The following is a 26834-nucleotide window of genomic DNA, read 5'->3' as shown; positions in this document are numbered from 1 at the left end:
AAAATTACATGTAGGTATAGCACATAACTGAACATTCCGCTTCAGTTGTTTTTCTTTCCAGGTGTAAAAGAATTTGCATGATGCTGTTACAGAACATAATTTGCATATTTATAGATCATTTTTAAGAGCAGTGCACAGAAAGTTCTTCCTATTTGATTGCTTTACTCAGGATAAGATGCTTAGCTTGTGACTCCTTGTGGGCAATTCATTATGAGCAATATGATTTATGTAATATAATATATTCTAACTTAATTTCTCTTATTTTAAGTTTTACACCAGCACCACAGACAAATTAATATAAGTAAAAAATGTAGGAAATTATCTTTATTAGAACTGATATACATTTATAGACATTTTAAACCAATAGGAAAACAATCATTCATGTTTAATTAACATTTGTGCAAAAAGCAATAAATTAAATTATAGCACAGAAAGCAATCCCTCAAACACTTCCTTAAAAAAACTCAATTTTTCAAAGTAACAGATCAAGTCAGATGTGAAGTTTAAAAGTTTACAGTTCATAACACTTTAAATAAGGCATCTTTATAGTTTTCATAACCATTTTAAAGCTTTTCGTTTGTAGTAACATTTGTTTGCAACAACTGTTCACTGTTATAATCAGAGAATAAAAATGGCACAATATGCAGTTGTGTTTTTGTGCTATCATGTTTCAAATACCTGGAGCAACTGCACTTAAAATATCCCAATGTCACTTTTTATGCGTTTCAGAGATAATCTGTGTCTGCATAAAACAGCATAACTTTATTCCAATGCAATCCTAAACTATAACATAATTAAAAATATAAATCTATAAAAAAGGAACGTTTTACTAGTCAACCCACATACCAATAATCAAACGGAACAAAAAAATGGGGGAACAAATAAAATAATTCACCAATGGCAGGAACATTGAAAAACACCCGCTGTTATCCCTTCATACAACCCGTGAGAGGAACACTGACCTCTAGAGCTCCTAAAAATATACACCTCCTTCATAAACTTCATTTCAAGCTGTGCAAAAGAAAAGGCCCCGCCAACGCCAGACATCATTTGTCATCAAATTGAGCTTTTCTTGGGCATCTTAAATACTTCAGCTATAGGACACAAAATTGGCTGGGAAGATCCCAACCTTCCCTCGTAGTTCTCCCTCCCACCAGTCGTACTGGGACTCAGTTTTGGTGATAACAGTGATGCGGTCTCCCGCAGAAAAGCTCAGATCCCCGGGCTGCTGGCCGCTGAACGGATGCACGGCTGTGACCACTAGAGCGCCGCCTGATGCTTGACCTACAACACAAACAGAGGAACCGTCATCATCTGCTTGAAAACACTGTTTAGTTATTGCAGGATTTGAAATTCTAATTAATTACAAATCAGTGTAAAGGCAGTTTATTAAATTTAATAATATAACTAATGATTCTCAAACTAATTCCTCATTATTAAAGACAAAAAAAACCATTTAGTAAAACATTCATGAACTAATACATGTAGACTACATTTAAAAACTAAAATGATTTTTTTTTTTAGTTATTGTAGCATTTTTAAATTGTAATTCTAATTACAGCCATCAGCGTGAAGGCTACTTAAAGTATATGATTCCCGTAATGATTAAAAACAATAAAATATGAAACATATTCATGAACTGATTAAAAATGAAACTATTAATGCATAAATACATTTTAAAAAGTTCTACTTTTGTATTAACATGTTTGTGTTCTAAAATGTTTATTATATGTAAACTTTATACATTTCTTTTATTTGCATTTGTAACTCTTTTGTTGAAATTCTTTTGAATTTATTTAAAATTTATCCTGAATGGTATTCCAGCACTGCTTTGGAACAATATGTATTATGACTAGCGTTATTGAATTAAACTGTATGGTGCATTTAATGTGCTTTTCCTTATTTGTAAGTCAGTTAGATAAATTATTAAATGTAAATGTATAAATGTTGCACATGCAATTGTATACATTATACACTGTAAAAAAAAAAAAATTTGAGAAAACTTACAAGTTTAAGGCAGGACATTTTTGAGTTTTCTCAACTTTTCTCAACTTTTTTCATGTTAAATAGTTGAATAAACTTTAAAAACTGAATTTGTCATACAAAACGTAAGTTGGATTTTTTACAGTGTAGGCAAGTTTTTAATATCATACATAATATGCTTAGAGTGACATTATATTAACATAATCATGAGTAAATTTGTATGATATTAAAAAACTTGCCTATAATGTATTAAATTGTAATAGCAAATGGTCAACACTAGAGAGCAGCATGTGTTCTCTTAAAACAGTTTAGCCCACTTTGGATCAGTTCATTGGCACACTCTCTCTCACACACACTTTAAACACCACAAAACTTTCCAACTCTAATAGATGGTGGTGCGCAACACAATATTAACATCTGCAGATAATATCTGTCAGCCAGGGGCAAAACCCCTTTCTTTATCCGTCTATCAACATGTTAAGATATAAACAACTGCAATCATTTCTGCTGTCAGGTTAACAAACAGCAAACATAAACCTTCAATTACTGAAACTCTTGACTATGTGATTTAACACATCAAGCTGGAATAAATGAAAGATTTACAGTAATCGATGTTATTCCTTCAATACATACAATACATTTTATAATACTCTTGATGTCTGGTTAAACACAGTGTCCAAAAGACAACCTTTGATTAGTGACCTAGAAATTTGAGCAGAATCTTAAAGTTGGCATGAAATGAAAAGTCACCCTATTTTATAAATGTATGTTAATGTTAACAATTCATTCGAGCAGGTTTAATTTTTATCATTTATTTACCTCATCATTTGTAATTAAAAAGTCATAACTCGATCTTCCAGGGAAATTAATGACATATGCGAACCTCTCCAATGCCCATCGTTCCCATAAACCCCGGCCCTTTTTTTCTTTACATATCGTCTGCAAGCTCGCATTCAGATCTGCCTCCATCCGACTCCCGGAAGAGGTGGGATGTCTGAAACGTATCATTTTTTTCTGCTGTGGAACACAGTCCATACATTGAAAGACAATGGGGTCCAAAACAATGGACCCCAATGACTTTTATTCTATGGACAATTTTAATATATATATTTGGTGTTTCATAGAACAATACATTTTTAATTCTTTACGATAATCCGTTTCACTCTGATGTAGAAAAAAAAAAATCTCTGTCACTATCCATTACATCACAACTATGATTCCTTTATTTTATGTCATAACCACTGGTGTAAAGTATCTGTAAAGTAAATGTAATTAGTTACTTAAGTATCTTTTTGGCTACTTTGTAGTTTTATTGAGCAAAGATATTAGCAACTTTTACTCAATTTCAATTTCAATTTTATTTGTCACATACATAGTCATACACAGTACGATATGCAGTGAAATGCTTACACGACTGCCATTGACCATAGAAAAAATATCAATATAACAGATATATGAATATAGAAATAAAAATTTGTCAAAAACAAAAGTATAGAAGTTTGAAATGGCTCTGGTGTGCAAATATGCTTAAAAAGTGACTTCATAGGTGTCTTAATTAAAGTAATTTGCGTAGTGGTCCATAGATGAAAATATAAATATAATAAATATGATATATTTGTATATTTGTGCAGTGGTCCATAGGATAAAAATATGAAAATATAAAAATATAGACATGAAGATATAAATGAAAACATAAATGAAAATATGAAAATGTGAAAATATAAATATGTAGCAGTCTCGCTATTTGACTACATTTTTGAATAAGTATATGTACACTCTACTCCAATACATTTGTGATGAGAAATGCAATTATCCATTACATTTTGCATGGCACCTAACTTTTTCTGCAGCAGTTTATTTCTGCTACAAAAGAGATGTATCTTAGGTGTTGAGGACTAGAGCATCTTTGAGCCCACATTCAGTACAAGTAAAATACTTAAGTACTGTTACTTAAAGCTGCAGTCCGCAGTTTTTCCTCTGTCGCCATCTCTGTTCGAAATCTGCAATTGCAGTTATTCGCGGAATTACCGACTTTACGTGGGTTGTGCCTCGGCACGGCACAGCGCGGATGAATCCAATGTTTTGAGGAGAATGTACGGCTGTCAATCACCGCGCTTGGTGGTGTGGATACTGTCATTCGCAATCACAGATTCTACTTTTTGGAAGTATGACCAACATAAGAATTTTCAACGGAAAATGTCGTCTGAACAAGTAACATCCACTTTTGTTCTGACCAACTTAGGGGAAAAAAGCATTGCAGTAAATCGCGCCGATTAAATCTAACGTTCGCTTATCATATCACATCAAACCGTGCAAATTATACTTTGTTCTCAAGTTGTTAATGTTAACAACATCAGCATTGCGTGACTACATTTAATGCCCTTCCGATATTTGTCCTTGTTTTCGCATGGGCCCGGTTGCGGTCTCTTTTTTTCTCCCAAGTCCAAAGTCTTTCGCGTTTTACAACGGGTGAATCTCCAGTTGTCACTCCACCACCAACATCCTCACACTCAAAATAGCCTACTAGCCGAGACACCTTCTTTATGTGTACAGATGTGACGTAATGACGCAAAGACATGCTCGAATTTCCCGCGGAAATCCACCAGTACCACTGGAATTAAAAACATTATTACAAGCTTACCATTTTGAATCGAGCTAAGGCAAGCAGATAGTTTTGAAGACTGGCTGGTTATGTACTTGCTCAAAAAATTATTTTGGATCATTTTTAACCCCAAAAAGCTACGGACTGCAGCTTTAAAATCAGATACTTTAAGACTTTTACTCGTCGTATTGCAATTGGTGACTTGTGACTTTAAATAGTCATTTTCACTGTAAGGTATCAGTACTTTTACTCAAGTATGGTTTTCAGGTACTCTTTACACCTCTTTATTGTTTAACACTTTTGAATTAACTAAAACTTCCTGCCTTATTTTTATTTTCAAAACAAATTTTGAATCCCAGATTTCCAATGTGGTTTTCATTGGCATCCAACATGGATCAAGTGCCACCAAAGGATGCAAACTGGAGTATGAACCCGGAGAATGGGGGAAAACTGGTGGCGGGGGGTTTTCAGGAGTGAAGACATAAGAGAGGAGCAAGGGAATCAGACAGAGTTGGAATGTGATTTCACACTGTTGGCACCTGCTCTGAAATCTCCTGACTCCAAATAAACCTCGGGCATAGCCAAAAGCTTCAGTCGAGCCGTTTTTCACACTAAACGCTTTTGACTTGTATCCTAAAATAACTGCATCCATTCGACATAATGTTCATTCCCACTACCACAAGAGCAAGACATGACAAGCCGGGCGTAAGACAGCAATACAATCCAGAGTTTCTTCAGATCTGGAAGGGATGTGTATTTTGGCAGAGTGGTGACATTTGAGCTATGCGGTTTTCTACTTGCACACGCAATATCTGAAAAAGTGACAGCTCATGACAGGGAAGAGGGCCTACCATTTCTCCTCTCCGCTGCTAAATCTCAGATTGGTGCGTGGGCTAAGCCCTATCAGGTACACGGTGACCAAATCCAATTGATGTAACCATAGATAATCGCTGGCACCTTATGGTGGAATGCTAATAAACAACTGACAACCTGGATTCACTTCTCATTCCAAAGGAAAAGGGAAAGCAGGATTATTCAGAGAAACCCGTATAACAGCTGCTCAACGTGCCATTACACTCAACAAATCAAAAGCTCATAAAACATTATCCCTTTATAGACAAAAGAGTCTTTAGAAATCAGGGTGGCTCTCTAACCACCTTTTCCTAAGGCCAGGGATCCATCTAAATGACTGTATTATTTACAGCTTTAATGATCTGGAGGGCAAGGAGTGTTAATGAAACGGTGAGGAGTGAGAGTTTTCCCGGTCTCATTTTTCACAAATGATATCATGATAATTAGGGGGAGAGAAATGTCTGCCAGTAAAATAACAAGCAATGTCAACACACACCCAGAGACCTTTTTTTCAGCTTGTAACAATAGAGATAAGCATCTCTTTGACTCATCTTCAAAAGACTATAGTCAGTTTTATCATATCATGATGAAGTCTTTCTAGCAACACATCTGCAACTTCTATAAAAGTGGACAGAACACATAAAAATCAAAAGTCATTCCCCCAAACCATTTCATTAAAAGTGTTTTTCCTAATGTTAAGTTTAATGGGATAGTTCACCCAAAAGAGTCTTTTTAAACATTTAAAAAATCATTTACGGGAAGTAGCGTCCCACCATGTGGGAGACTCCCGGAAGAGGTGAGATGTCTGAAACATGTTTAATTTTTTTCTGCTGTGGAACACAGTTCATACAATGAAAGTCAATGGGGTCCAAAACAACAATGGACCCCAATGACTTTTTTAATATATATATCTGGTGTTTCACAGAACAATAAAATCATAATCAAATCTTTATGACTTTCTTCTGTGGAACACAAAAGAAGATATGAGGCAGTGTAAATGATAATGATCCACTGAAAAGTGAAAACACTGAGCCTCTGAGGCAATTTCAAAAGTAAGCAACACTGGCTCAACCAATCGCAGAAGTTTAGGGGAGGGGATATGTTTGTTTGACCAATAGTAGAGAGCAGGAGGATTTGGGAAACTATTTAAAAACAATCACTATTTTTGAATTTCGTTTGGTGACAGTTCACTTTAACCAACACAATTTATCCATAATAAAACGCTCTTTACGCTCTGCATTTGTATTGATCTGTACGGTTTTGCTGTAGAAAAATAAAAGTTAGCAAAATAAACGGGAGAAATCTGTTGTCCTGATTTTGATGAAGTCATCCAATGCCATGCTTTGACATACAACAGGTGTACCTGTCTACTTATCTTGAATTAAGCAATGACAACTGGCTGTTGAAAGACACATCAAGTTGTTGGCTAACAGTATCTGTTCCTTGTACAACTCATCTGTCTCGCTTACACATGATCCTCCTCTAGCCAAAGGATTGCTGTTGGCTGATGGTTTAGTGTCTTATGCAGTTGACAATCGAAATCATGATTTAGGATGCCAGGTATGTGTTGATTTAGAATGACTGTTATCAACCAGCAGAATATTAACATGTAATTTAACAAAATCCGGTAATTAAACATCACAGCAGGGAATTGGACTCCTATTCCCACCTGAAGGAGATGCGAACAATGAAACCTTGTCTACAGCAGTCTCTTAACTGTCTGGATCATGCTGAGGCACGTGCACATTTCAATCAATTACCTTCATTTACACATCTGAATCAACAGAGTTAAAAATAACCGAACAAATGCACCATAATAGCACCTAAATTAATTAAAGAGTAAACACAGGAAATAAGGGATGTCAGCTAATCATTCTCAGGCTGATATATGCGTGAGAGAAGTGGAGGTAATACTAAAATGCACATATTAATTTAGTTCTTTCAATCTAATTTTAGACATTTTCACTGAGTCGACTTGTGTGCACTTCAACAAGGAATTATTGTCTGAATTAATGTGTAAGTGAATAAAGTATCACTCATTTATGTAATTAGAAGGAATGCAAATGTACAGCTAACTTTTTTTTCCTTTTTTTTTTGTGGCAAAGCAGATATGTTTGACTGTTGGCATCCATGCGTTCAAGAACAACTTTACCTGGGACAACAAACCCCACGTCATTCATCTACGACCAGAATGCGTCTTTAGTTTATATTAGCCTTAGTACGCTTGATCGCCCTCTCTCATTACGTTATTCGCTCACACTGAATGAACTGCAGTTGCGTAAGTTAGAGACACCAGAAGAAAACACAACTTCTCAACATGCACTTCTAAGAGATGTGCAACGTTCTGATGGCACTCTTGTTTCTTCTGACCATGAAGGACTTAAAGAGGATAGAACAGTAACAATCACATACAGGTACAAAAGCTGTTTTCCCTCCAGCTTGCTATGCTCACGATGGACAGAAACACTAGTATAATTTCAGTTCTAGCCAACAGAGAATCTGAATATTTAGCGCTACGACCAAAGATTTGATACTTTACCACAATATATGCTCTAAAATCAGCTCAAAATGACTCTGATTAGATGAAATCAAAGTCTGAAGTCTGTGCTCATCCTACACTACATGATTTTCTGTGAAATCTGTCAACTCCCAATGGCCAAAATCTGCCGACTCTGACTTTCGGCAACTAGTGTCTGACTTGTACAGACTGTAAATTAGAGCAAAAGCCACATAGTGAACTCCAGCCTTTTGACTGTTTGTTTAAGATGGTTTTATCTGGCCTGATCAACTGAAAAGTGCCCCTCTAAAACCAGCAAACAGACCAGGCTGACAAGGCTGGAAGACCAACTAAGACCACAAAACCAACTTAGGCTGGTTTAAGATGCCTTTTCAGAAGGGTTATGAGCAACTTATTTTAATCAATAGTTTAAAAAAACAAGTTACTGGTGCGTTGCATCTAGCTGTTTTCTTAAGACTGCAGCATTTGCTTCCTTTCAGTTGTCCTTTATGAGCAGAACACACTATAATCACACTATATAAAGCTTGATTGTTGAGTGCTGTTGTTGGCTGTCTTGGACTTAAAATCACTGTGTAAATGTTAGCATTATAATGTTTTCATAATCAATCATTGCTGTCTTTTATACTTGTGTACTAAAGATTGGCATGAGTACTCGTCTGCCGTTTCGTTGGGAATAAAATGTACTGTTAGCAATAAAGTAGCCTTAAGGACTTATGGTGATTTAGGACGGCATCTCATTCTCCTCCAAGTTTGTCCTATTTAAAGGACAGGGAGGCAGCCAAATGTTTTGATGCTCGGGTCTGTATGTGACAAAATCCACCAGTCCTGAATCCACACACATCATCTTATTAGCTAGCGGCCTTTAAAATATCTCCCCTCATGGATAAAAATGTCATCTCACTGTGGGAAAGAATGCGTTTGCTGTGTAGCTGACTTGTGACATGGCAAAGAGCACTGAGGCCCTTCCTGAATAAAGGAAGATGGGAAAACAGCCAGTCTACAGTTCATGGCTTCTTTCGATATATTCCCAGCCAGTCTGAGTGGTTTTCTTCTAAACGGGGCAGGCAATGCCACTCCGTCGCGTTTTTTTAATCTAATCCCTATAATTCAACTTTAAACACAGGCCTTTAGGAACCTAATGAAAATAAATGAGAATGTTAAAGGAGTTGAATTGACAACAACACAAATCATCCTCCATAGGCTGAGCTGATTAATGAAAGGATCTCACACAGCACTGGGTGTTTCTTCTCGTGCATTTCTGCAATTTAATTAGCCGTTGCTAATCTAGTGGTTTTAATCCACTTTATAATTTATCAGTGTCAAAAGAAATGCATGACCACATTGTCATCTTTACTCTCACATGTATTTCTTGTTTTAAAAAGATTGATCTGATTAACCTCATCATATACAGAAGGAATAATCCCTTTTGTTCGGATATTCTGCTTGATAATATGCTTGAACAAGCAGGGTGGGCTACAAAACACACAGTCAAATCCTCTTCTGTCAGTTTATTACCATAGTCACAGGTGTGAAGTGTTTGTTTTAACAATAAGCATAATTTTACTTAAGTAGGGAAAAACACTCCTCATGGTTTTATTATCTGTGTGAGAAGCTTGTGTTAACAGAAATACACAAAACCTTTTGAATTATATTTTCTTAGGCACTAACATAGTCCTCAAAATAAAATATATTACAAATATAAACTAAAATAAAAGCACTCACCTGAGCTTTCATCATCCCAGCTGTCTAAGCTCGGATAAAGAACTGGCTTCACAAATGCAGGAGCTGTGAAAATATAATTTTCAATAGGTATAGTTATAAATATAATTTTTAATCAACATAACCATAAAAGAGTCACCCAGAATCAGAGGCAAGGAGATGGCAACTTCCTTCTAATTTTACAACAATTATATGAAAAAAAGTTTTTTAGACCTATGCGAGTTCAGTCAGTCTACTCTGAAAGATGAAATGCGTGCGGATCTGAGAGGTCACTCGGGGTCTTACCTTGAGTCCTGGGTGTGTAACAGGAGGCAGCTCTCTGTGTGGGAGGCCTAGGTCTAGATGGTGCTGAACTCATCTGTGAAAACAGAGACACCCGAATATACATCAACAGGCTTGTCTCTCACCCAGTGAACTTGATAAACAGAGACTGGCACTGAAGCCATAAAATAATCAATTAGTTCAAGTCTTTAAAAAAGGACAACTGAACAACTTTTTTGTGTGAATTTGAATCAGTATGCAATGACAGTTCGCCCCTTAAATATGAATTGGATTAAAGTATACAAGCAACTGAATATTCACTGTATTTCTAATAGTGTAATACTACTGTGCTATTCACAGACCTATTGATTTAGCTTCATTCCAACTTATAAAACTAAATAACTAAATGACATACTCATTACTATGACAGGGAATCAAATGGGTTGTTTAGACCTGATTTCATAGGACCACTGTTTTTTCCCCACATAACCCCAGTGACCAAAATGAAGTGCCAAGTGGAAAGCCTATATTACTGTCATCTACAGTGTTTTATAGAAATCTGATTTATAGTAGCCATCAAATGAAGCTCACAATCACCTTCTAATGTGTTGAAAGAATTTGTCAGCAGATTATATTTCTCATGCTTTATGTAGGTGTAATTTCTTCATTTCTTCATTCCAAACTCACGGAACTGCATACTTGTGAAAAAAGTTTGTACTCCATTGAACTAGAGGGGTTCCTGTGTGCATGACTCGAACAAAATGAGTCAAAAAAATTGTTCATTAAAAAAACAAAAAACAACTTGAGTCAGTGGAAAATAGTGTGACTTTAAATCCCATCAAGTAAGAGAGATTAAAGTTACTTAACACTTCAAATGAGTGATGTTGTCAGTCAAATTAATGTGATGTTTCAGCATGCAAAAGACAAATCACACGGGCAATTTAAACAGAGCTAAAGAGTAGCTGAATGGGTGAGGAATATTTATTTTGTTGCTAATCTGGTGATACAAATGAGAAGTGTATCAATCCTGTAAGACTATTTCAACAGTGCCATTTCAAAAATTTTTTCATTAAATTCCTAGCTATATTGCTGCACACTATGATTCTTAAAGATAAGACATGGGGAATTTGTGACTAAACTATCTCTTTCAGATCTCAGTCATTCTTGTGATTCATCTAGTCTGATTCACTCTAGTAAATCAGTTTGTTCAGACACAGTTCATGTAAATGATCAAATTAAATAATAACAAACGATTCACAGTTTAGAGTCCCTGTCCTGCATTTAACATATTTAGTGACAGTGAAATATTTAGTTAAATGCTACTCCATCACTATTTTTTATTTTTTTATGGTGTATTTGTTATTAATGTATCTGTTCAAGTTCGATGCTATCACCCTGATAGCCCTGCTTGTTCATCCATTCAAAACTCTCAGAGTCTCAAAAATCACCAGAAAGCTATATATTTTACATTATTTTATATTTACATATAAAACTTACATATAGTCTAGCGAACTACTTTTTCAAAAGAGTAGCAGGATTGTACTTAAACTACTTTAAAATTATGAGTAGCTTGAAGCTTAGCCAGCTTTAGTTTGGGGCCAACATGGGGCAGTAGTGCACAAAGTAACCTTGCTTGAAGCTTGCATGTGTTTGTTCTGCCAGTCGGTGGTGTATTTCTCTGTGTAGTCCTGCAAAATGGTGTACAAATCAAATGCTTCAGGTGGGGGTTCCACATCTCCATTGAGAATAGCAGAAGCACGAATGTCTTGGCCATAGAACCTATTCAAAAGTAAGGAACACATAAGACATTGAAACTACAGTATAACAATGAAAACACAAAGTAGGTCAAAATGTGAGGTAACATCAGAGCCTGAGGGCTTTATTTCAACATTTACACTCTTTAACCAATGACATGTGCTTACTTTCGGTTGGTTTCTTTGCGCTCGATGAGGTAAGAACCGACGAGTGACACTCCAGCGTAAAGGCCACGAGATTTGCAGTACGAGTAGACAGCCGCTGTACTGCGAAACGCCACATCTGCCTCCAAATTCCTGTCAAATATGCTTAGTCAGACTTGTTTATACGCAAGGAATAAACACTACACAGTCAAGGATAATAGTGGAATCGAAAGGGAGGATGAAACTACACTAAGGGTAATAATCACTTGGATTTGTTGAGAGTAATGCAGACTCGGGCATACGATCATGTCTTAATAGGGTCTGTTTTTCTTTTATACTTTACATGTTTTTATGTTTTTAAACTTATTTTAAGTTTAATAATACATTTAGTTTTAAATATATTGCCATCATGAAATAAATTACTCATATCGTGATATAAGATGTTGGTCATATCGGCCAGCCCTACTATAAGGATTCGACATTAAAGTGTTTGGAATGGCTAAACTAGCTTTCAACAAACTAATCTTGCAGAACAAAGAGATGATTTTCAGCTCTGAAAAGTACAGTAATTTTTATTTAAAACATTGTCTTTCTTATATGACCCCTTTAAAATATCTGTTTCATTGTCCACCAACTAAAGAGACCTTGATTTTGATGCAAACCCTTGATTTTATTAAAAGAATGAGATGTGACATTTATATAAAATATATCCTAGTAGGTGGTAAGAAGGTTCTATTCCAAGAATAACTCATGTCAAAAGAGCACATACACCCTGCAGTCACTGCTGCCAAACCAAATCCAAACCTGATCTAATCCAAACCAAAAACAATCAAACACATCCACATTAAGTTGAATCTTAAGGCCTAGTTTTCAAAGCTATACTGTAGTGCAGCAGGCAACCATTCAGTGTAATACTGCTTGCAGCTCTGTTCTGGCGAGATCCATAAACAACAATTAAAGCAGTGAGAATAAAAAAGGACTTTCCAAACAAGCACAAACACAGCAGAATCCGTCAATAAAGGTAAAATTACTGATTCACCGTAGAACAATGCAGCTGTCATTTAAACTAGCACTACTGAATGGCTCTTAAAGTACAATATGGACACCCTTCATTATCTATAATTCTCACAGTATTTTCCGCACAGGCTCATGCTTGTCAAATTATGAATGACTGTATTGCAGGTGATAGCTTAAGCTGGCAGCTCACAACTGTATACATTTTTTTGTATAAACATATCATTAGAGAAAATTAGTCCCTTGTGAAGTGATAAAGATATCGATGGCTTTTATATTCTGTTGATTTTATTTGAAATTTTCCGTAAGAGCAAGAGCTTTTCTTTCATTGCTATCCGTAAATGCACTAAATCAAGAGTTACAAAAATATTACAGCTAATTTATCCCTTCAGAGAAATGCTGTCAAAGCCCTCCATCGCCTATGAAAACACTTTCAAAACTTGCTCCAAGCAAATGGACTTCAATACTCCATTTACAAACAAATGGAACACAATGTAACAATTCTTTTCTCATCCCTGTCCACATTGCTTTGGCAGCACTTTCATTAACATAAAACAATCATGATATCAATTTCTTTACATATATCAAATCTTTCTTCCTTAAGCCATAACCTTTGATTTTTCAGATGCATCCAGATAAAAAACACTTTAGTAATAAAAGTGTTATGTCAAATTACGACACCGATGCTTAACAGTGGACATTTGCTCAAAGCGCTTAAGTTTCCATACCTTGACTCTGCATTATTCTGACCCCTGGCAACAGAATGGGGTATTACACTGTAAAATCAACACACATACCTGCCAAGAGGCCCAACAGCCACAGTGCAGTTTCCTCCAAGTGTAAGATTCCCTCCTTTACTAAAAGCATCCACAGCTCTCCTCTGGTTCAATATGATGACAAAATCTGATGACTGGAGATGAAAAAAAGAGGACATGTGTCGAAGCATTAGATGGACGGTTTGAAATCCCAAAAAGTATTTTTTATTTAATTTAATAAAAATGAGTATAATAATGATAAGTCAATGAGAATTTTACTTATAATGAATGTGAATGGTGACCAAGGGATGTCATTTCAAAGAAAGTTTTAATTACATTTTTCTGATTTTTTTATTTTCATGTTATACGACACATCTATGGTGTAGATATAGTAAAGCTATAATGAAAAAGCTACAGGTGGCATTTAATGCTGCTTTAAGAATTTCGCTTAAACTCCCAAGGTTGACAAGTGCAAGCCAAATGTTCGTATCTAGTGATGTTCCTACGCTGCTGTGTTAAGGAATTATATGTAATTTCATGTGTCGATTGGGTGATTTGAGAAATACAATTATAATGGTCTTAAATTATTCTACATTAAGTGATACAACATACAAGGTATTCCTCCTGATTCTGGAAGCACTGGAACTCAAGTTTGTATGTTCTTAAATAATGTTTGTTGTATTTACAAACAAATGTATTTTTGTATGTTATTATTTTCTTTCTGTTTCTTTACTTTGTGATATGGACCAAAGGGTCTGGAATAAAGAATAATTATTTATATTATATTATATTATATTATATATATATATATATATTTTTTTTTAATTATTTATTTTTTTATAAATTTTGTATTTTAAACTTGTATTTTAGATATCTTGTACCTTTACTTATATATAAATAAAAACTAAATTACTGTCATTATAATCTATTTAATCAATTTTGTAGTGTTTTCCGATTGTAGAATTAAAAAAAAAACGGAAACAATTATTTAATCATTTAATTTACATTTTCTGATTGTTTTAGTATAATATAATTTTAACTTTAGACATTTGGAATTTTAAACCAAAAACTGAGCATAAGAATGAAAAGTTAATAAGAATTTTACTTGTACTGAAAGTTGACCAGGGGATGTCATTTCAAAGAAAGTTAGATTTTTTATTTTAATTTAACTTAATACATTATGAATTTTAAACAAAAAACAAAACAAAACAAAAATCAGATACTGTGTGCCTTTACCTGAATATGTATAAAAACTAAATGACTGTCGTTATAATCAAATAATTTAATCAACTCTGTAGTGATTTCTGCTTATAGAATTTTTTATATCGTGCCACAGATGTGCTGTAGATATAGCAGAATCTCACAATATAGCAGAATCTCATACTACCAGCCCTAAAACACATTTCATTTCTCAGAACTGCCTATTCTAATCTCACAACTGACAACATGATTTCCTCTCTCCATTTACTAAAATCAGCTCAGGTTTCTTTAAGCACCAGACCATGTGATGTAAGTTAGTAGGCAAGTGTGACCATCATGCACAATCTAGCTATACATCACTCTGACAAGCACTCCGCCAACTACTGTGCATCTGTCACCAGCAAAACATTAAAAAGTTGCTCTATATACAGCAATAGTTTTTAAGCTTTTTTAAATGCTAGTTGGTGTCGAAAGATTTGGACCGGTTTCAGACATGCTCTGGTTTTAATGCCTAAAGATAAAATCGATATTTCCTGTACTCCCTTGCTACTTATCAGGTGTGTTGCTACATACTGTGAGACAGAGACCGCAGTGCTAACCACAGCGCCTGAAGGCTACTCCAGAAATTAATCAAAAGTGTCAAGATGCACAGGCGCTCGGTACACAAATGACTCATCCGAGCTGCAATCCAAGGTCAGGAAACAAAGTGCAGCTTCTGCCTGATGCTGACAAATGGCCTCGCTGGGCACATGCCACATGCACAGTGATTTCCTGTGCCAGAGATATGAGGATCCACTTTATGCTTTGAAAAATGATGAAGCCAGCACTTGAGCTAATAATAGCTCCTGACAAAAGGCTCACATCTAGTTTTGGAAAAAGGTCGTAATGAGTAATTCATAATGGGTCATGCTTTTACAGAACACCTTGCAAGATTCAGGGAAAACTTACTGTTAATGTGACTATAATTTAAATAAAAAAGAAAACACAATTATTTTGGGGAGCACCTGTTTATTATTAGTAAATGATAGTGAAATCTATTATCCATACAGGTCATTTAATTATAAATCAAACTCAGGTGATATGTTTGACGAAATGAAAGTCATTTGCAAAATTTTTTTTTTTTTTTACAAGATTAAGTCCATAAAGTGTGGCTATGTTTTATTTGTATTATCATTTTGTTGTTGTTGTTGTTAAAGTTAATTATCACACAAAGGTCGATCAATTAGTTTTCTTTTCACTTAAGAAAATTAATTTGTTTTCTTCATAATTAAAACTAACCTATAAGATTATTCACAATAAAATATTCTAAATGACTGACAGATGATGGATGATGGGAAGAAAAAGAAATACAAAACAAGACAGCCAAGTCAGACAGGGCAAATATTTTAATGTCTTGATATTCTTGTCTATGCATGACTCAGACATTCTCGATGGAAAGAAAACATATTTTTTGCATGACATTGCATGAGAAGTAATTTACAAATTATACCCTGATGAGGCACCTATAGTAGTGTCTGCCTACAGAGCATAATCCATAGGCATACAGCATAGTGTAGTCCAAGATGTTCATGTAATACATGAATAAACATGTTGCACAACTGTCCTTGAACACTTTACTGACTCAAAATCTGTGAGACTGAAACTTTTAGTATCTACTACTAAGGTGCTTAGTCCTGTCCACACCTAACTTTAGATGTTTCTTAATTTTCTATTTAAAAAAAAAAAAAAAAAAAAACTTAAATCACAGATGTTCTACTAAAGAACTCAAGAGGACTTTTTTAAAGTAATGAAAATTTTTTTTTTAGACAATTTAGCCAAAAATATGATTTGTACCTGAATGAAAGAAATTGGTTGTTCTTTTAGAGAGTCTGGTGTCAAATAAAAACTTACCTCCAGACCAATTTCAAATCCTCCACCGAGTCCAGCAATGCCAATTGCTGAAGGAGCAGACCATCCTTCATAACAGAACACAGAAAACAATTACACAATTTAACATAAAAAAAACATTAAAAAAAAAAACTTAATTTGGGATAAACTAGAACTTTTTAAACAGATTAAATCTTGATACATGTCACTTTAACAAAGTTGCCAATATGGCCTTTCTTCAACTTTTTTTTTTAGATTAAAATATATAATGCCAAAACGTGGGACCCTTTGTCCATTATAATAGCTATTACCAAAGTTTAAATAATGATTACAACAATCCTCAAAAAAAAAATAAAAAAAAATAATAATAATCTCAGAATAATGTAAAAATTCAATGAGTAAAAACAAGAAAAACACTAAAGTCAATGAAGCTCTAAATGTTTGTTTATTCAGTTTAGAATGTTGCTATAAGGCAGCTGCCAGACATCAATTACACCAAAACCCATTAAACTCCCCATTTTCGCAAATTGGTCTATTTTGTCGTAATAGTTGTGATTTAGAGTTTATCTGTACATGTACTCTACAGTATGTCACAAACTATATAATCTCCTGACCTCACCAAGCAAATATAGGCCTACGAGTAAATATATTTACACTCAGAATAAATGTCAGAATGGACGTCAGTAAAACCCACTTACTTCCATCAGCGAGTCTTGCGATCACTATCCCACTGCCGCCCCTCGCCGTGATCATGAAACCTGCTTTGAAGACTGACAGGATGGCCAGTCCCTGAGCCTTGGCAATGACATGAGCTGGTGTCAGGTTGTGGAAAAGATAGAAGTAAATGAATAGGAGATATTACAATTGGACTTGTGCAGGCAAAACTGTTCTAAATCTAGTCACAAAAAAGAAAAAGTGCAAATGCAAGATGAAACAGGTAGGCAGAGTTGATTGGTGCATTGTGTTTTTGCACAGGTTGCACAGATATGGTGAAGTTACTGAGTGAACTGCATTCATGTCACTTTCTGAAGACATGCATGAACAGATACTTGGCAATGGACCGGCAGAAAGACTGCTAGTCTTGTACACAAATGACATCAGTCAACAGAAATGCTAACTTTGGGCTGTTAATAGCACTTACATGTCTGGCATGTGTGCTATTACTGCATCAGGATTAGCTTAAAGCACAAGGAGCCGTGGCTTCAACAAGTATTTTGACACAAATAAAAATGTATTAATGTCAATGCATATACATATCAAAACATCAAAGTGGCATTTATTTTGGCACAACACCATTTTAAAACATTTCACTAAGATTAAAAGGTACACTATGCAACTTTTTTGTTCAAAATTAACTAAATTTAAGTAATGAGCCAATATATCATCAATCCTTTCAAAACGTGTTTTTATCTTACCCTGATTCACTATGGTAAGCCTAAGTACTCTCTATTAACAGTCCACGCAACTTTGACGCTTCAAAAAGTTCATGAAGAGATCGTAAAACTAAATCCATATTGAGCGTTTTAGTTCAGATTTTCAGAAAAGACTTGATCTCTTTATATGATGAACAGATTCAATTTATTATTTTATTCACATTTAAACATTGATCAGCAAACATAAACAGCTCAACCGAACCTGCTTGACGCGTGAGAACAGGCCTCATTGGTTCTTGCTGAAGCTCAAATGTGCTGCATAACACGAGAATGAACCTCATTGGTTCTCGTATGTCAAGCGAACATGCATAAGCTTCCGTTTACCATATCTGATCTGTTCATCATATAAAGCGATCATGTCTCTTCAGAAAATTGACTAAACTACTCAATTCATATGGATTAGTTTTACGATCTCTTTATGAACTTTTGCATCGACTGTCAATGGAGAGTATTGAAAGCTCTCCGATTTCATCAAAGAAAAGATCTTAATTTTATGTTTCGAAGATAAACGAAGGTCTTACGGGTTTGAAACGACACTAGGGTGAGTAATTAATGACAGAATTTTCATGCTGTAGAGTGTGACAAAGAAGGGAGGGCATCCTTTCTTCTTTATAGTCTCTGAACATCACGTCCCATAACTAACACGTTGCTGCATCCTCCGTTCTCTATAGTATAACAGTTCATTGTTCTATCAATGTAGCAGAAAATCATGGGACATCCACATGCAATCCTCGTGCATTATATTACCATGACTTAAGTACCATCATGTTTTCTAAGATTCTATGAATGTAAGGAAATGCAAACATTTAGAACATATTAAATTTCTTCTACAGGTCCAAATACTTTGTGGGTCCACTGTATTGTGTAGATAAAAAAAGAAAACTGAGAAATTCAGTCAGTATAGTTAGGGCCGTCAAACGATCAAATTCATTTGATAATCATAATCAATTTTGCAAGGTGTTAAATTAATGTTTTTGATTGATCATTGTTCCATATGGGTCGGAAGGAATGATTAAACTAATTTATGTTTTTTTTTTTAAATAATGAATGTAATAATTTGTACATTAAATTGCCCTAAACAGAACATTTGCAATTCATCAATTATAAATCAATTGAAAAAAAATGTGTAACTCTTTTTAATGGATCTTGCAGTGCTTTTTCACAAGGTTTTCCAAAAACTAAATTTGTTACAAATATGATACTGATCCTTATGTTGTCAGATTTGTATCAATTCAAAAAAGGGATAAATTGAATTTGATTAATTTAATGAATCCCCATCACTAAAAGATAAATGTTTCCCCATTGTTTTCTAATTGGTTTATGGCAGCAGCACAACAGTTACCTGGAATAAGTTTGTCAGGCCCCATTCTGTTGGATATTTCCGTGAACTCTCTAAGGATCTTGCCAGCCTTCTTGGCCTCAGACTTTAGGTTAGCAGGAATAGGGTTATTCACTGTAAAAGAAACATTAGAAGATACATAATTTTAACTTCCTCTGCTTCACATTTCCAACATTCTGAAACATCAAACGTCTACAGACCAAATTTGTAGGATGTTTTGCATCTTCCTGAATGCTTTCAATTCTACTATGTAAAACGACTCTTCTTATGGCATCTGTTACTATGAACCTGAACTATGTTTTAAATACCAAAATTATTTAAAGGCTATGGGCAATATTTAATCATTTGTTCAAGGTGACAGACTATGAAATCACCACAATTGCATGTTCATCTATTATAAAGTCTCTCTCCAGCATTTTAATAATGACAAACTGTAAATTATGCATTAATACATCAAATGTCAACATAACCCAACAGGTTATTTTGCTCACCTCATTGATAATTGCACTAATTATATTAGCCAGAGTCAGTCAGTGATCAGTGTGTTAATATTCATGCTGATGACTTTGGGTTCAAAAAAATATATAATTATCTCCCACGAGTCACTGTCTGAGTCAGATTTGCCTTTCCTTCTTGTTGTTACTCATTACATCTTATCCAAGGCCATCTACAAGCCATGGAGACACTGATGCTGGTAGAGTTCCCAATTACAACATATAGAAAGAGACAAGGTCAAAGTAAAAAAATTATGTCCAAGATAGAGAAAAAGAAAAGTCTCTTAAAATCTAATTTAAAATGCACTTGATTGAAATTGAACAATTGAACAAAATTGAAAAATTTTGGCTAATGTGATGTAACTATCAAATAAAAAAAACAAAAAACATTTGAATACAAGTGAGCGTAGCGTACACATCTTAATCATTATTTTCAGAAGTTAAAAAAAAATATTTCTGTCATGACAACTCTCGGAGCGTTGGCATGGTAATGGATATGACAATGTTGATATGTTTGGTCTTGGCGGAATAGATCTGCTATGCTGCTGCTGTGCTGCAGAACAAGTACGGGACTTGCAACTGTCAATACATACATGACACGCTGCTGTGAGCAAGTAAGACATGCTGCTGCTGTACAATATAGCGTCCATGAATTACCCATAGCAGATCTATACAAGTGGAGCTGGGGAAGGTGGGGGGTTTCTGAAAGCGCGCTGCACTGCTAAGGCAAACTCTACCCATGTATTTGAAGGTTGAGCACGCAAGCTCATTGGCTACTGATACACCAGGAACCAATCAGCTGCGCCCTATAGATAATGATGTGATTACGAGCAGGTTGAGTTAGGACCATAGACAGTATATAAACTGGACACAGCGACCCCATTGGATTCAACGGAGACAAGTGAAGTCAAATAGAAGCACTAACTTCCTGATGGCTGACCGTACTGCGCAGACTCAAACTGAGCTTGACGACATAGATGTGACGTGAGCAACCCATCTATCTTCTAGTAGCCGTGCCAAGAGAAATCTGAATCATTCCCTTACGAAACTTGCAGAGACGGAGAGTGTGAGTAGGAGGTGTCCATGAGCTAGAAGCAGGAGAAACTTTTGCTAAGTATTCTGATTAATTACTTTGTCATTTTGCCTCCACGTCCCCCAGATTGCGCGCGAGCTTCTCCTCCTGTCCATACGGTAATTTCTCTACTGTGCGACAGAGAGTCGCGTGGTTATGACGCAATCGTTAGCCTATTTTAGAAAAACTGCTTCTACGGGGCCATCACGTAAGATACAAGGTAATGGAGCCTTTTATACATTTTCGTGTTTCTTTAGAAATAAATAATGGACAAATGGAGTCTTTAAACGCCTCAGATGTAAAGTTATTCGCTGTCAAAGTGACGCCAAAATGAATGGGAGTCAATGGGATGCTAACAGCAGGTGATGGTCCGCTAGCCAATGGCGGCGCCCGGGGCTACTTCAAAATAATATGAAACCCTGCCCCCCTGGTTAGGACCTATTAGCCTGCGCCATCTAGAGTTTCATGACAGAACTTTGTTAGAGGCATATATATTTATTTTCAAGGCATTTTTTACTTTATGCCCAACAAAAATTTCAAAATGAATCACAAATTACACATATCTAAAAAGGGGTGTATGCAAGTATAACATTTTTAAAGTAATTTTGAATAATATGAACAAAAAAATAACAACTGTACCCGATGTACAAGTACAGTATAATACAAAAGCATTCCTTTTAAATACCACCACACCCTCATTTTGCGACAAAGATGAATGCATCACTTTCTATTAACTGATTTTTGATGGATGAATCACTGGATATATTGGGGTGATCAAGCACCCTTTTGCAACAAATAAGAGTTGCTTCTGGCATGCACACCCTTTCTGTGGTTTACTCAGCGAGGTACTTGCAAAACGTCACTTTCAACGCAGTCTTTTCAGTTGAAGAATTCTTGGAAAACCAGCCACATCAACAAGACAATTCTCCTGTATGCACCTGCTTAAATATTTTAATATAGTAATACCAGGATGCCCATCAATTAGGCCGTTCTTTCCAACTAATGCTGCTCGAGACATTCTTGATTAGGCAGACTTTGACAAGTCACTAACCAATGATAAGTAATGACTTTATCTTGGCAATGTTTCAATGGTCTCATGAGGAAGTAGGAGCAAATACAGAATACTTCTTGTTTCAAGCAAAAATAAAAAGCTATAACTAGATGTTGGTAAACCTGATTCGCCACAAATACAGGACTGGATTGAAGTTATAAAAAATATATATTTACCATGGAGAAGATTACATTTTATGTGAACTTTCAGAGAGATAAATTTGTTGATTACTGGTTGAAATGGACTAAATATATAACCCCTATTGAACCAAATAGCCTACATTTTGGTTATAAGAATGTTTGTTGTATACGCATATGTGATGGTTCTGTGACTTCTTCCCCCTTCTTGTTTTTTGCATTACATCTGAAGATAATTTAAATAGATACATTGATTTGCTTTCTTATGTGAGGGATTTGCAACTCTAGTTACCCTACCAGTTACCCTTGTTTTCAAGATAAATGTTCTCTGAAATGTACCTTTCTTACGCAGTAAAAATTAACTAAAAAGTAAAAGTTTGACAAGGACTGTTGTAATGTGGCATTCTTTAAATGTTAAAGTGATATTGATGTCATCACTCAAGGTTTTTTTTTTTTTTTTTTTTTTAATAACTCACCACTATCATATAGGCTACTACTTTTACACAAGGGTCAAAAATCTATTCACATCCATTTATGGTTCATTTAGATTCCTAGCATAAACATGCAGGACGAGTTGCACACAAATTACAGTTTGTTTGTTCAAGTTCCTAACCTTAAGAATGAGAAAAAAAAAAAGAATGCTTCTTGCCTTCACATAAAAACTACCCCAAGTTCAGGACATCACATGAAAAAGCAGATGACTAACAAAGAAGTCATTCACAGTTGCTTCAGATTATTTCCAAAGTAAAAAAGGAGGACCAAGTTCATGTTCTGTTTTTTTTACCGATTAAAAGTGCCAACAAACCATTATTTATTTTAAGAAGCATATCTTGAAAAGAACTGCACACAATGTTACACAAGATATCTGAAAGTGAACTGGAGTTCTGAACTTTGTAAGACCTGCATGAAGACCAGAACTTGCATCAAATTGGTCATTTTTCACAAAGTGCTGCTTTGTAATAATCTCTCATTACATATATACATTGTAGCAGTAAATGCCAGGCTGCGGCTGGTAACACCTCTATGATTCTCTTTCACTCCCGTGATCTTTTAGTATTAAACAGCTGTGTGCTGTAAATTCTTCTTTAGTTTGTCATACAGCTGTTGATGTAATGCGCTGGAAAAATTGCTCTACTGAACTGCCATCAACGTACATAAAACTTCATGCGCTTCAAAACTGGGAGATACCTGAAGACTTCTACGTAAGTAACTTATGTCGAATAGCATCTCATCTATCAGATATTCTGCCAAATCACCTCACAAAGAATGTCTGTCTGAATCATCAGTCTAACCTGATCTCATGATGCGGTTTTAAAGAGGATTAGTACGCACTGAACAACGTAATAGTGCTTTGAGGGATCAGGTGTGCTACAAGCAAAACAAAACAAAACATAATGTTGAAGGTGTATTAGTGATCTCATTTTCTAGAAATATTTACAATTCTGATCAAAAGTTTGGGGTCAGATAAAAAAAAAAAAAAAAATTATATGTTCAACGTGGGTGCATTAAATTGATCAAAAGTGAGACCAAAGACATTTATCATGTTCTTTTGAGCTTTCTATTCATCACAAATCTTGGAAAAAAACATCATTTTAACATAATAATAAGCAATGTCTCTTGAGCACCAAATCTGCATATAAGAATGATTGCTGAAGAATTATGTGAGTAGAGTATGACTGGGGAAACAACATTGTAAGAAGAGTGAACTGGAGTAACAACATTTCTAAATATTTAAATTTTTACTGTATTTTTTTTTTTATCAAATAAATGCAGCCTTTGTGAGGCACGTTTCCAAAAACATTTAAATTATACAGGCCCCAAACATTTAAAAATTTGTTTTGTTCACTAAAATATTTTAGTATTCATGTTATATGCATGTTAATTTTGCAAATGCAGAAATAGAGTTTTTCTGTAAAACAACACATACAGTAATGCTTTCATGACTATAAGAAGTCATTTTTGTGATTTAAACAAAAAATATTTGAGCCAGCAAGACCATCATATAGGTATAACAACCATCACAGAAAACCAAACGTTTAAGTTTTCAAGGCAAAAAAATGGATCTATAAGATCAATATAAGATTTTTTTAGCAACACAGCACTAGCCCAAAAGGGGCAACCAAGAGGGTAAAAGGGTTTTGTCAACTGGACCAAAACCCTCTCACACAGGCCCTGGGTCAGTGGGCCATCCGTTTGAGCCATGCTAAATGCAAATGATAAAATGCAACTAACCATATATTATATCATGCATATTTAAGATGGCAAAATGATCTCTGTACAGTATTTTGGTCCAAATTCATGTCGCTTTTTAGAAGCTAGACAAAATCAGCAGATCCCAACATGAACAGATTGCATGACATGCCTTTAACCTCAAAAACCATGAAGAAAACTACACAACGTGAAAGAAAATGCAACCCAAATATATTAAATATGGGTTGATTTAGAGTGAGGATAAACACAGTTTGTGTTTACCACACAAACAGACTGTGGTTAATTATTGGCTTCTGAGAACATTTGCAAAACAAACAGAACTTTGCATTTTGGTGGGTGCAAGTCTTGGCAATATTAGTAAGACGTCCATGTTTGGTCTCAAGGATTATTTAAAATTTAGTTTGTACAATAAACACTTTTGGTACTGTGCTGGACCAACGCATGATGCCCAATGTAAAATCCGAGTCCTGAAGCAAAATCATTTGAAAAGCACTGCTAAAGAGCAATTGAAGCACTAATTCCAACCCTAATGTCAGCTGCCACTGAATAATGTGAGCCTTGGGTCTTTTTCTGATTTATGTCTAATACAAGAATCCCCTCTTTCTGTTCTATAAGCCTACGGCTTTAATACATGTGTCTGCGACAGAAAAAGAAGATAGCACTATTAAAAAAGGGAATTCAAACAAAGACAAAAGCAAAAACAGCACTGAACTTTGTGAACTGAGAACATATGGATGGGGATTTGCAGGACTGATGCAGTTCTCTCTCTTTATTTTCTCAAGAGGCTTGAGAACAATAATGCATACTGTAAACTTTGCATTGTATAAATCGTCCGCCAAATCTGACAAGAAACGGTACCAACAAAGATTTTCTCGGGGCATCTTAGTAAGGCTTATTACTGTCCCCAGGTAATAATGGATGGTGTTGTTTTCCACTCATTTCCTCATTCATGTAAAACCTGTGCTGTGACTGTCATACAGAGGGGGTGAACTAATAAATGCAGCTGTGGTGGCAAGCGTAACAATGAGAATATGATTTTTGTGATTACTACTGTACAAATAATTACCGCTTACGCAGATAATTAGTCAATCCGGGATTAACATAGCAATATAAAGCATGAAAAATGCAAATATGCTGGGACAGTGCAATTATATCTTAATTTGCAGTTGGAGGAGATAATGAACAATTACGGATGCAGCATTGATCCATAGAGAGAGAGCGCAAACATCTGACTGTCACTGACACTTACAGTGGAGGTTGCTTTAACACTTTAGACAAACAACTTAATGAGCAAGGTTCAAGAATCTTCATTCAGTGCTTTTTCCCCCTTTTAAAATAAATGATCAGTGTTTTTTGTGTGTGTGTGTGTGTTTAGCTAAAGGGATCAAATCAGATGCAAATGGAAATAAAGATGGAAATGTGGTTCTAGAATGAAATAAATAAAGTTAAAAAAATGGCACAAAGTATGATGGACACCTGTTCTTATTAGGAAATTATCACTATTAGGTTGAACTTGAGAGGTTTGTTGGAACTGGCTCGGTTCCATCAAACCCCTCAAGTTCAACCTAATAGTGATAATTTGTTCCTAATGATAGCCTTAAAGCTTTTAAACACATTCGACAATTTTCATCATGCACGTTAACAAAGCTACTGGAATGTCGAAGGGACACTCCTGATCATGTCAAGCTGTCTGCTACCAGGTGGAGAAATGAATATCTACTTTCCCACAGGGGTTAAATTAATTGCTTTTGTCAATCAAGACCGCAGACAGCCTATCACGTGTGGCAGGCAGCAGTGACGTCAAATAAAGTGCACGTCATAATGCAGCTGGTATTTATATCATCACCTACCATCGTCAATCTACCGTAGCCAATACTTAAAAAAAAACAACAACAAAAAATAGACCACGGTATATTGACCACGGTAATGATATTTTACACTACGATATAATTAGGCTAACAGAACCAGTTATTATACGGTCTTGTCGAAGTCAACATAATGATTTTCTTTTTAACATATTCTGTCTATTTTCCTGTATGGGACCATCAAATATGCTCCATATCACATACTTACCTTGACTTTGAATGAATACTCTGAAAATGTTTTGGGTATATTTCTGTTTAATCTAGGCTATTTAGCAGATATGTCATAGCCTACTTTAAAAAGTAGTAAACCAAAACAAATGCCACTTCACAATAAACCGACTCGATTAGGCTACTGTACACGTTTGGTTACCGATTAATCTCAGGGAATATGAAAAACCTTCTCTACTTACTTTTGTCAAAAACGGACTTTATTCGCCAGGATCGGGGACTTCTCGAAGTTTAAGTTGACTTTTATGTAGCCTCACCTGGTGCAGGTAAGAGAAGCTAAAAGTGATAATGAACACTTCCGATACACCTGCCAAACCGGTTTACTTTAGTCTTAAA

At 35.2% G+C, this 26834-nt stretch overlaps 1 protein-coding gene across 1 annotated transcript; it reads right to left on the bottom strand.

The window, feature by feature from the left end:
* Positions 1–309: 309 nt before the first annotated feature.
* On the bottom strand, positions 310–26834 carry sh3yl1 (SH3 and SYLF domain containing 1). Its single transcript, XM_082144226.1, has 10 exons — positions 26681–26834; positions 19444–19554; positions 17367–17480; positions 16693–16757; positions 13645–13757; positions 11858–11986; positions 11564–11714; positions 9960–10032; positions 9678–9740; positions 310–1284 (listed from the first exon to the last, which is right to left on the bottom strand). Coding segments are annotated over exons 1-10 (1014 nt in total). The 5' UTR covers positions 26682–26834; the 3' UTR covers positions 310–1090.

The sequence above is a fragment of the Leuciscus leuciscus genome (assembly GCF_965113295.1).
Source record: "Leuciscus leuciscus genome assembly, chromosome: 17".
Lineage (NCBI taxonomy): Eukaryota > Metazoa > Chordata > Actinopteri > Cypriniformes > Leuciscidae > Leuciscus > Leuciscus leuciscus.
The sequence above is the reverse complement of the archived record's forward strand: the minus strand, read 5'-3'. Positions and strand labels throughout refer to the sequence as shown.